The 12,296-nt window shown below is 48.9% G+C and overlaps 1 protein-coding gene across 1 annotated transcript; it reads right to left on the bottom strand.

Annotated features, from left to right (window-relative positions):
* Positions 1 to 8,949: 8,949 nt before the first annotated feature.
* LOC140851586 (uncharacterized) lies at positions 8,950 to 11,363 on the bottom strand. Its single transcript, XM_073243467.1, has 2 exons — positions 10,210 to 11,363; positions 8,950 to 9,156 (listed from the first exon to the last, which is right to left on the bottom strand). Exons 1-2 carry the CDS (start codon positions 11,118 to 11,120, stop codon positions 9,153 to 9,155), a joined length of 915 nt encoding a protein of 304 aa, XP_073099568.1. The 5' UTR covers positions 11,121 to 11,363; the 3' UTR covers positions 8,950 to 9,152.
* Positions 11,364 to 12,296: the final 933 nt, after the last annotated feature.

Raw genomic sequence — 12,296 nt, 5'->3', positions numbered from 1 at the left:
TTTTTATGTGTGTGGAATGCATTTGAACACATAAGTCGCTAGCCCGATAGATCAGTTAGGAGTTCGATAATGTGTGCCGCCATGAAGGCAGAGCAAGTCCCGACTTAGGTCGGCTTCCGACGGTCGAGGCTTAAGTCGGGCGTCCTTCGCCGCGTTGTGAGTCGTCATATTTGTTGAGTCGAAAGCCGACTGACTGTCGGGATAAGACTTGACAGTCGGATATCTTTCGACGCATTCAGTCGGATGTCGTCCGGCGCATCCAGTCGGGGGAAGCGATCATAAGTCGATCCCGATACCCTTACATTGGGACTTACGCCGCGCCACACGATAGACGGTGGTAAGCCGAATATCCTTCGACCGACCGTAGCTCGATCGGATAGCCGTGAACGCGACAGTGGTCACGTCATGTGATAGACGGTGGTAAGCCGAATATCCTTCGACCGCCGTAGCTCGGTCGGTTTGCGGACGCGATGCGGTCGCGCCAGCGTCTCGCTTTTCTTTGGTCGGGGCTGAGTCGGCGAGTTAGCCGATCGTTTGGCCCGAAAGTTCGACCGTAGAAGGAGTGTAACTCCCGTTGTCATGGACGGTTCGGCCCTTGTGAGCGTCCGATACATCATCGGCGATCGGGCGTCAGCTCCGTGTGGACATCAAGTCCGAGTCAGGACATCGGGACTCGTCCTTCTTGGCGAGCGCCGATCATCAGTCGAAGAGTTGAGACTCCAAAATTTGCAACTGGATTTGTATTCCGAATGAACAGGTACAAAGTTCATTGGTGATACAACTTCAGGTTGTCAGCATTCCAGGTCCGGAGGAATGGGTTTCCCTTCCAGAGTTTCCAGTCGGTAAGCCCTTGGCCCGTAGGTGTCTGCTACCATGTAGGGCCCTTCCCAATTCGGAGCTAGCTTCCCTTGGTCTAGGCTTCGAGACTTCTGCCTTTCTTAGGACTAGGTCCCCAGGCCTGAAGAGCTTTGGCCTGACCTTGGCGTTGTAATATCGGGCTACTTTCTGTCGGTATGAAGCCATGCGAGTTGAGCCTCTCGTAGTTCGGAGAGGAGGTCTAGGTCGGCTCTCCGGCAATCAGAGTTGTTCGGCTCTTGATACTGCTCGACCCTAGTTGATGGCAGCCCGACCTCGAGTGGTATCATTGCCTCCGTCCCATAGGCCAAACTGAAAGGCGACTCTCCGGTCGGAACCGGGGGTCGTTCGGTAAGCCCACAGGAACGGAGTTCAACTCGTCGACCCAGAGGCCTTTGGCTTCATTCAGTCGGGTTTTGAGCCCGTGTAGTATAGTCCGGTTGGTCACCTCGACTTCGCCATTGGACTGTGGGTGCCCGACGAAGTCAGTCGGTGCGTGATGTGAAACCTCGCGCAGAAGTCTCTGAAGTCCTGGTTGTCGAACTGTCGTCCATTGTCGGTGATAATGGTATGCGGCAATCCGAACCTGAAGATGATGGACTTCTGAACGAAGTCCTCCATCTTCCGCTCGTAATCTGCGCCAGGGCTCGGCCTCCACCCACTTGGTGAAGTAGTCGATGGTAACGACTATGAACTTCTTTGGCCCGATGCCGGAGGGAAAGGACCGAGAATGTCGACCCCCCATTGAGCGAAGGGCCATGGGGCGACAATAGGAGTGATTTGGCTGGCTGGTCGGTGTTGTACGTTGGCATACTTCTGGCATGGTTCGCACTTTCCGGACCAACTCAGCCGCATCCTTCCTCATGGTGGGCCAGTAGTAACCCTGCCGCAGGACCTTGTAGGCCAAGGATTTACCCCCCAAGTGACTCCCGCAGATCCCTTCGTGCACTTCTCTGAGTGCGTAGTCTGTCGGTCGGTCCCAAGCACCTGAGCAAGGGAAGAGAGAACGACCTTTTGTAGAGTCGGCCGTCCATATCACATATTGGGAGGCCGACCATCGGAGCCGCCTGGCCTCGTGGGATCTTCAGGGCTGATCCCGTCGGTCAGGTACCGAACAATCGGATCCATCCAGCTTGGTTCGGCCGTCAGTTGTAGCACCTCTTCGACCTTGTCGATGCTCGACTGCTCGAGATTCTCCACGAACGTCCGGCCCAAGGAGTCGAAACGAGGTCGTCAGCCTAGAGAGTGCATCGGCCCGGGCGTTCTCCGACCTGGGGATATGAGAGATCTCGAAGTATCCGAGGTGTGCCACAAGATCCTTTACTTTCTGAAGATATTGTGCCATAGTCGGATCCCGTGCCTCGAATTCGCCTTTGATCTGCCCCACGATTAGCTGAGAATCGGAGAATACCTAAGGGCTGTCGATCCCGAGTTCCTTCACCATCCTCAAGCCGGTGAGGAGTGCTTCATACTCGGCCTGATTCTTGGAGCTTTGAAGTCGAATCGGAGGGCGTATCAGTGACTACCCCTTCCGAATTGGTGAGCAGGAACCCGGCCCCGCTCCCCGAGCGTTTGAAGCTCCGTCGATGTGCAGTACCCAGGTGGACACCGGGTCAGGCTCAGAGACCGCAGCACCTCCGGGGTTCTCGCCTTCCGACCCTTGGTCGGTCGTCGGGCATTCCGCGATGAAGTCGGCCAGACTTGGGCTTTAAGGCAGGTCGCGGTCGGTACTGTATGTCGAACTCGCTGAGCTTCATCGCCCACTTTGTCAGTCGTCCCGATGTGTCAGGTCGGCCAATATCGCCTCAGGGCTGGTTGGTGAGCACCACAATGGCATGCGCCTGGAAGTATGGGCGGAGTCGTTGTGCGGAGATGGTCAGGGCGAAAATTATCTTTTCTGTCTCCGTATATCGAGCTTCAGCGCCGCGGAGCACTTTGCTGGTATAGTGTATAGGTTGATGAACTCGGGCTCTCGTTCTCTCTGACGACCACCGAACTAACCGCCTCGGGGGAAGTGGCCAAATAGAGGTACAGCATCTCTCCGTCTCCGGCTTCACAAGCAGTGGCGGAGATGCCAGGTACTCCTTCAATCTTTGAAGGCCCGTCGGCACTCGTCCGATTAAGAGAAGCCATTCACCTGCCTCAGGGTCTTAAAGAACGGGAGGCATCGTTCAGCCCGACCGAGAGATGAACCGACTGAGGGCGATGATCTTCCCATTCAACTGCTGGACTTCCTTCTTGGTGTTCGGGTGCCGCATGTCGATGATTGCTTTGATTTTCTCGGGGTTGGCCTCGATTCCACGCTGAGAAACGAGGAACCCGAGAAACTTTTCGAGGTCACTCCAAAAGCGCACTCAGTCAGATTCAGCTTCATTCAGTGTTGTCGTAAGTGCAGAAAGCTTCTTCGAGATCTCGAACATGGTCCGCAGTCCGTGCACTCTTCACAGCATGTCGTCCACATATACTTCCATGTTGCGCCCGATCTGATCTTTAAAGACCTTATGATGAGTCGTTGGTAGGTAGCTCAGCGTTCTTCAACCCGAAGGCATCACTCGTAGCAGTAGAGGCCCTTGGGGTCATGAAGACAGTGTGCTCCTCATATTCGGACGCTATCCAGATCTGATTGTACCCGATGAAGGCATCCATGAAGCTGAGCAGTCGATAACCGGACGTCGCATCCACCAGCTGGTCGATCTTTGAAGTGGAAAGCTGTCCTTCGGACAGATCCAATTCAAGTCGGTGTAGTCGATGCAAAATCCTCCACTTTCCGTTGGCTTCTTCACCATGACAACATTGGCGAGCCAATCGGGATATGTAGTTTCTCTGATGAAGCCCGCCTCGAGTAGCTTGTCCATCTTTTCGTCGATGGCCTTCTGTCTTTCAGGAGCAAAAGATCTTTTCTTCTGCCTCACCGGCCTCATCGTTGGGTCGATGTTGAGTTGTGCGTTATTGTCTCGGGGGGTACCCGACATATCTGCTGCCGACCAAGCGAATATGTCGGCGTTGGCCTTTAGCAATTCTGCCAATCATCGTCGTTCTGGGTCGGATAGCTGAGACCCGACCCATACCTTTCGGTCAGGATTCTCCACTATCGGGATGGGAATGAGCTGTTCGGCCGGTTCACCCCGTTCTTCCTCCTCCCGTTGGTATCGTCAGGGGCCCTTCAACTCCTCGCTTTGGCGGAGATCTGGAAGCATCGACGACGAGCTGTTGGTCTTCGCGCATCTCTCCGACTCCATTTTTCATCGAAAATCGAACCAAGAGATGGTACGTTGAGACAATCGCCTTAAGGACGTTTAGCCCGGGTCTTCCAAGTATGGCGTTGTAGGCCAAAGACACTTGGACGACAGCGAAAGTCAAGTGGACCGTGCTTTGTCGTGGTTTGGTGCCGACCGTTACGGGCAGAGTAACTTCTCCTTCCGTCGTGACAGTGTCCCAGCGAAGCCTATCAAGGGCGTAGAGACATTCTTGAGTCGGTCTGTCGATAGTCGCATCCGGGAGAAGGTCGAATAAAACAAAATGTTCGGTCGAACTTTCATTATCTACAAAGATTCTTTTTACATCATAGTTTGCTATTGTTGTCGAGACAACAACAGCGTCGTCATGGGGATTTGGATGCCCCGAACATCTTCTTCCGTAAAAGTAATTACGTTATCCGGGTGTAGCTTCTTCGTCGGCTCCCCCCAATAGACATCCCCGGGCCCAGTCGCTTGGAAATCACGTTGATGACCCCGACCGTTGGCTGATTAGCCATTGCTTCTTCAGTCGGCTGGGGTCGGTGGTCGGCAACTGGTTGAGTCGGCGGGTTCCTCCGAAACTTACCGAGATACCCCGACGGATGAGAGCTTGATCTCATCCTTAAGTTGGATGCATTGCTCGATATTGTGGTCGTGGCCCCGGTGGAATCGACAGTACTTTCGCCGGTCGAGGTCTTTTGCCTTCAGAGGCGGAGGCCGTCGCAGGTACTCTTCCCCCTCAATCTTCATCAAAATCTGCGCACGAGGGACAGAGAGAGGAGTGTAGGAGTCATACCTGGGACATGTCAGCCTTGGAGTCTGCCGTCGGGTGACCTCTGGTTCCGTCGTGGGGGTGAGACCCGACCGTCGGTCGGGGCCTGCTAGGTTCGACAGGGTCCCGACCCTTTCTTCGCTTCTCCTTCGGGCCCTTGGACTCGGTCAAGCGCCGGTCGGAGTCCTTCGTCCACACGCATGTACTTGTACGCGCGCTTCAATAGTTCGGCATATATCGGGGGAGGGGTCTTGTCCAGGGAGTAAGTGAACCGGGATGTCCTTAGCCCCGTTTCATGGCCGAGATGGCATGTCTTTGTTGAGGTCCCGACCTCAAGTGTGGCCGCATTGAATCGCATCACGAAGTATCGGAGCGTCTCGTTTTCTCCCTGCTTGAGGGAGAAAAGGCTGTCCGAAGTTCGTGATGGCTTCCGGCTGGTGCTGAAGTGGGCCACGAAAGAGTGCTCGAGCTGCCCGAAGGAGTGGATACTTTCCGATCGAAGATCGGAAAAGTACCAGGCCCTGGCAGCTTTGCGGAGCGTGGTGGGGAAGCCGATGCAAAGGAGAGCGTCGGTTGCCCCTTGAATCGTCATGAGAGCCTTGTAGCTCTCCAGGTGGTCGATTGGGTCGGTGGAGCCGTCGTAAGGCTCCACATGCGGCATCTTGAACCGACTGGGGATTGGTTCGTCGAGGATGACTCGGGAGAGAGATTGGGCGGTCTGGAAGTCGACGTCGTTTGAAGACTTCTGCCCATCCACCTGCAGCTGTGCGAGCCGACGGTCGATTTTTTCGAACCTGCGTTCATAGTCGTCGGTCCATCGGTACTGAGAGACCCCAGGAGTGGAGTCTCCGGAAGAGTCCGAGAGAGAGGCGGACGGCGTTCGCGGTCGCTTCTCCTTCCTTGCTCGTTCTAGCTGGGAGGGAGAATGCCGTCGGGATCGATGGGTGTCACGTTGCGGCCACCCCTCCTCCTCTCGGTAGGAGCGCTGGGGCAGGTGCTCCTGTGGGAGGCGACGGAGACCGATGCGGACGTCGACGACTGCTTCTGGAGGGCATCGGACGTGCCGTCGATTGCCCGACCGATGAAGGCGGCAGCCGGACTGGTTGTTGCTGAAGGCTTTTGACCGCATCCGTCAGCACGGTCATCTGCCGCACGATCGCCGCGATCTGCACCTCCGTGGTCACCGCAGTGTGCAGAGAGCTAGGTTCCACCGTAGAGGGTGGAGGAGAGGCCTCTTCCCGACGGGAAGAGCGCCTCACCGATCCGGTGACCCTCGATCGTTGAGCTCTTATCTTTGTCATCCCCCCTTCCTGGTGCGCCAATCTGTTGCGGCCAATCTCCTCGTCGCCTGGTCGCCGGGAACGAGCGCCTGTAAAAGAAAGTCCACACTGACCGGAGGCGGCTCCGGTGGGAACCCTCCGACGGTCAAGTCAGAGAGAAGACTAGGCAACAGTGAAATGAAAACAGAAAGCTCAACGAGAGAGATAGAGCTAGAGAGGAGGGAGTTCAGGGGTTTCGAATCGACCTCTAGCACTGTTGCCTTCCCCGATATATATAGTGGAGCATGGTATGGCGCCGTCATTAATGGCGCGGACAATTGAAGTATTGTCAACTCACTGAGGACTGTCAGAGCCGCCGTGAGGGTGTCAAATCACCGTGGCGCTGTCAAATCGCTAGGGTTGACCCATGCCTTAGGTGGAATAATGCCCCTAGGCGGCTGTGCCGCATGCCGTTGTCAGGACTGACAGTTTCTGGCAGTAGTACGGCGATTGGAGGAGCCAACCGACCATAGGTCGACGGCCAGCTGAGGGGCGTCGGGTGAAAATTTGGGCCCTCCGACAGTCAGTTAGACACGTTGGTAGAGTCGGGCATCGGACTCCATAGTGCAGTCGGTTGGGAGAGCGAAAAAAATCTGCCCGACTGACGTATCCTCGATCGATCGATAGCCATCGATCGGTCGGTAACGGCATCCATCGGTCGGTCGGTCGGTGGAGCCGGGCATCGGATGTATAGGCCCGACGATGAGTCAGCATGAGTGGGGTCGGTCGGTATTCCCCAACAGGTACATTGGGAATCACAACTGTTGGCAAAGGAATGTGTTTTACAACCGTTCAACCATTATAAAAATATTTCATCTGATGCATTCGAATGTAATTTTTCATTCCCTCATTTTTCTATTCTCCCTAAACACACAATCCAGAATAGAAGTCTCTTGGAAAGCCCTCAATAGTGCTGGTTGCATGCTTTGGTGGTTTTATAGTATCCTGAGGGTGTATTATCATATATTTCCATCAGCTTCTTTGATAGCGGAGGCAATTAACATAAGTTTCACTTGCACTCAATGATAGATCTGATTTAAATAAAAAATAAAATCAAAATCTATCCGATAAATTTTCAAAATTTAGAGACCAAATCTGTTGCAATTTACTTGTGAAGTATTAGATAAAAATTATCCATCAAAATAAAAATTAAAAAAAAAACAGTTATCTTAACCGCTTTTCATCTTTTTGCTGTCGAATCAAATCCTATGAATATCTGAAGTTTCTGATATAGCTACACAAACATCCGATCTCTGTTGGACAGTGATATTTCACGCTATAAAATCACATATATTATTCTCTATACCAATAGGGGATGCAAGAGCCGCAGATAGACGATGGGCGAAGGAGCCATGAGTGGCATGGGGAGGAGGTGGATGGGGGAGAGAGGAGAGGGTTGAACAATGGATTTTATGTGATTTTTTTAAGATAATTTTATTCAAATTTTTATTACAGTAATGCCAAAGAAGTGGTAATTTGAATAGCCACCCTACTTCAAAACTATCTAGATTGCTTGATGAAAGATAATGTAAATTATTTAGACAATTTGGATACCATCCAAAAAGCATACCAAACACAGCAATCCAATGAGTCCACTTTAAATTATCGGTAATCTATCCAAATTACCAGCTATCAAATGCAATCAAGAATGATGTCTTAGGAGGATATATCTTTAATTTTTTTTTTTAATTCATACATATAAAAGGCAGAAGGAGATCATATAACTATTCTAGTATAACTAATTTGCTGATCTTAATTTGAAAACAATATCTAATTGTAGAAGATTAAAAAAGTCCAATTGAATGTGTGAAAGGGTGTCACTCCGAATAGATTCAAACAATAGGATGGTTCGAGAAAAGGATGAAGCTATTTAATGACAATACTGGTGTTAGAGAACCATTGGACTTTTATAGTAATCGCCATCCCGCTAAGTTAGTATACCAAGGTCAAGCTTCTCTTGCATTTGGGTGGGTTTAGTCACCATTTCTGTTATCTTATTCTTTAAATTTTTATAAAAGTTATATTAAAATATTCCACATGTAACACGTGATCCATGCACCTAAATAGCTATAAAATCGGTGGAAACTCGAAATAAAGAAAATAAAACTAGCCACAAAGAAGCATCAGAATTAAAGAGAGAGATGTGAATGGACAATTAACGATTGAGAGAAATGTGGATGGACGGATTTGTCTGGGCATTGTGTAGTTCACGTTCCACAACAAAATAAAATAAGTCACATTTGGCTTGATTTATTTGAGGCGTCAAGTAGTCAAGTTGGTAAGGTATGCTGATACTAGAGAGCATGGGTACAGTGAGGGATAGAGGGTGTCAAATAGTTGATCCATGAAATAAGAAAATTTTCCGGTGATGTACACATACATTCATTTTCCCCCTGACTGATAGCAGTAGTAATAGGCTTATAAGTTACAATACCATTTTTCCATTCCTTAACAGCATATATCCCGCGTTATTATTAAATTAAACTCAGAAAGAGAGAGCCAGGATATCCCAATCTCTGGCAGCTCTTTACGGTCATTTGAGGATAATGGAACATGTTCTCTGTTCCATGAGGTTGGTTGAAGGGGGAATTAAGTTGTGTAGATCTAAATCTAATATTTCTAATATAATTCTATTAGGTTTGATTCCATCGTAGCAGCAACAAGTGCATAATAGATCCTCCTGCCTCCCCGTTCATCTTCTCTAGGCTACAAATTTGATATGAATAAATGCCCCTACAAACTTCATAATCTGAACAAGATCCGTAAGTAAGAGCAAAATATCCCAAGATACTAAGTGACTCAGTCTTACAAGCATACAGATTAATGACGAGTTATTGGATTCATGAAATCTCTCAAAAGAAGCCAGGATCTTTCTATGGCTGTTGCTTGCTCAAGACTTCCAACATCCCTTCCTCTCTTTGAAGCAGAAGCTTCTGCTAGAAAAGTTAGCACGACAGTTTCGATAGAAGATTACCTGATGAGGAAGCAAAACTAACCTTGAATCATGAAAGCAACACAAGCTACAAGGAAAAAGTGTTACATATAGCAAACCAATGACAATATTATAGATATCAAAAAGTATAACTAGAATATGAGCTAAATGCAGCAACATAATAATAACTTTCAACGATTTTTCTAATAAAGTTTCATTTTTCAGATACCATGATGAACCTCTGGCAATGAAATGTGAAGTTTTCCCTTTTTCCTTTTATTGAATTAATGGATTATCATGTGAGTTCTCTGCAATATAACAAAGATATAGTAGTCTGCCCACTAAAAGTTCCATAATGCTTTAAAAAAAGTATATACAAACACGAAATGATTAAAAGTTATTTTTGTCAACAACCACTTGTGATTTACAGACTAACCAAAGGCTTTCACAAGGAACTGCAAGATAAAATATACTGAAACAACCACCATATATTATTTTGTTCGATACATTCGAGAAAACAACTAACCCATTAAGTGCTTAAATTCTCGAAAAGAATGTTTCCTTTGTTTAGTTGGAGAATGCCAAACCAAGGAACTAAAATCTAGTCGTACTCTGTTCCCACAAAATCAAAAAAACGAAATTTCTGCATGAAATACTGTTATCAGAGATGGAAGGTTTCGAAAAGATATTGACTGTTTGAGATCAAGGAACCACTAATTATATAGATTATGAACGATAATGCAGCAGCAACAGTTAATTTCACAGTTCAAAAAATGGACCATTTTGGACACATAATGTTGAAAAAGCAATTTCAAAGATCAATATAACCATAAGTTTGAATTAATTTCCATAAAAAAAAAAACAAAATTGACAAATAAATTATCCTAATTACATTTATGAAATCAGAAATCTCAAAGGAGCAAAATATTAAAAAAAATGATGAAATCAATTGATTAAGCAAACATTAAATTTTTCTTTAATAGGTGATCCTAACAAAAGAATTCGTGCGACCAAGAAAGAGCAATCGAACAAATTGATATACTAAATCCAATGATCAAGAGCAAAAGATTCTAGTACAAGAGCAGTAGACTCTACCTCTGGACATTGAGCATGGCCTTGGCCTCGGCCTGCTCCTCCAACAGCATATCGCTCGTGTACTTGCTCAGCAGCTCCATCTTCTTCTTCTCCACCACCATCCTCTCGATCTCCTTCTCATCCGGCAGCGGCACGTGGACCACAAACTCCTCCTTGCTCCTCTCCCTCTCTTCCCTCTCCCTCTCCATCCTCCTCTCCTCCTCCACGACATCCTCCACCTCCTCGAAGAGTATCTCCGCGGCCGACGCCGCGGTCCCCACGGTCGCCACCTCCCCGCTCTTCACCGCCTTCCTCGCCTCCCTCCTGATCTGCTCCATCCGCCGCCACTCGGCCACCGCGTTTTCCCTCACCTCGGCCTCCGCCGGGCCCTCCAATTTCTCCAGGATGCCGTCCTCGTCGTCGCGGTAGCCGTAGTAGCTGGCGTCGATGCGCTTGTAGATGTCGTAGCGGGAACGACGCTTCTTGACCTCGGGGGGCTTCTCGAAGAGCTCGCGGACGCCGGGGAGCTTCTTGGCGGCGCCGAAGTAGCGGTAGCCGGGGCCGCGGCCGCTGGGGTTGGGGACGTCGACGATGTTGCCCTCGAGGTCGGTCATCTTGGCCGAGTTCTTGGTGTAGTTGGGGCCGCCGAGCTCCACGATGCGGCGCTCCCAGTGGACGCGCTCGCGGAGGAGCTTGTTGATCTCGTCGTTGAGATCGCGGAGGCGGTGCTCCCCGAGGCCCTCGTTCTGGATCTCGGCGACCTTGACGCCGATCTCGCGGAGGATCTCGGAGCGCCATCGGTGGGCCTCGGCGAGGTCGCGGCACTCGGAGGCAAGGTAGGGGCGCCGCTCCTTGGGCTTCCGCTTTTCCTCTTGCTTCATCGCGATGAAGCGATTCAGCATCGACTGGGCCTTCTCCTCGTTCCGAGCCATCGCTGCCGGTGTCGCCGCCGCCCGCCCACCAGAGGAGGAGAAAGGATTCGAAGAAGGGGAGCTGAAATCCTAACGCCGGCGGCGTCTACGGTCCTCCGGTGACGAAACCCTAGAGTCAAAAATAGAGAAGCTATTCCACGAGGGGAGCTTAACCTACAAACGGGCAGCTAAATAATAACATTCCTCGAAAGAAAATCTTTTTATTAATTTTTCCAGGACCTATCGAAAATCGGCAAAACAGTTAATTATCCATTTAGGGAACTCATAATTTTCCAAGACTAACATCTAGTCCGAAGATTGCCGACTTCACAACGACTCCCGGAGAATAAATAACATCCAATCAGGAAACCTTTTTCTTCCGATTTTCTCTACTCGCCCATCCGTAGTCGGCAAGAGGTGCCGTCTTCATGTAAAAGTTCTCACCCGTTGATAATTAAACATCTGTCACGGAGGCAATACTAAAAATTACTTTGCTTCATGTAAAAGCTCTCAGGACCCGTTAATAATTAAACATCTCTCACGGAAGTGGTAATACTAAATATTAACTTTTACAACGACCCATATAACAGTCCTGCATACCGGTCGGTAATTGAATATACGAGTATCGTGCGTTGGGTTCATGAGTTATCTTGCAGATGTTAAGGACTAGCGCACTCGACAACTCAACTACCTCTAAGAATACTAGAATCAAAATTTGCTGAAAAAAACGAGAGTATTAGGCTATTCTGGTCATACCCGTAGATCAATCACATCTAAAATTAAGAACACATAAGCCCACAAGAAAGGTTGCGAGATGTCGAAATACAATTAGAATCCACCTTGGTGCACCTTCTGTGCAGCCCGAGGCTACTCACTCTCAGAGATAAATGAGATAGTTGAACATCAAACAGAAACAAAATACATATCACGCAAGCATCTGTGATATCTCCAGCTTGGTATAGTTAATTATCCTCCAGGTAGAGCACATTCTTAAGCCCCATAAAACTGCATGAAATACCTAAAAAAAATTATTTTAAATTAAATCACAAACTGCATGTCTGGTACAAGCATCATAAACCTTATTCCTTCATCCTAACGTAATCTCCATACCATGCATCTCATCTCTATCAATCTTTTTTTTTTTTTTTTTTTCTTGTTCGAGTCATCGATATCAATCAGATCCTGTATATGTACCAT

Source organism: Elaeis guineensis, chromosome 9, assembly GCF_000442705.2.
Source record: "Elaeis guineensis isolate ETL-2024a chromosome 9, EG11, whole genome shotgun sequence".
Classification (NCBI taxonomy): domain Eukaryota; kingdom Viridiplantae; phylum Streptophyta; class Magnoliopsida; order Arecales; family Arecaceae; genus Elaeis; species Elaeis guineensis.
This window is presented reverse-complemented; position numbering and strand designations above follow the sequence as displayed.

Coding starts and splice junctions, on each gene's coding strand:
- LOC140851586 (XM_073243467.1), bottom strand. CDS start 11,120: ATGGCTCGGAACGAGGAGAAGGCCCAGTCGATGCTGAATCGCTTCATC.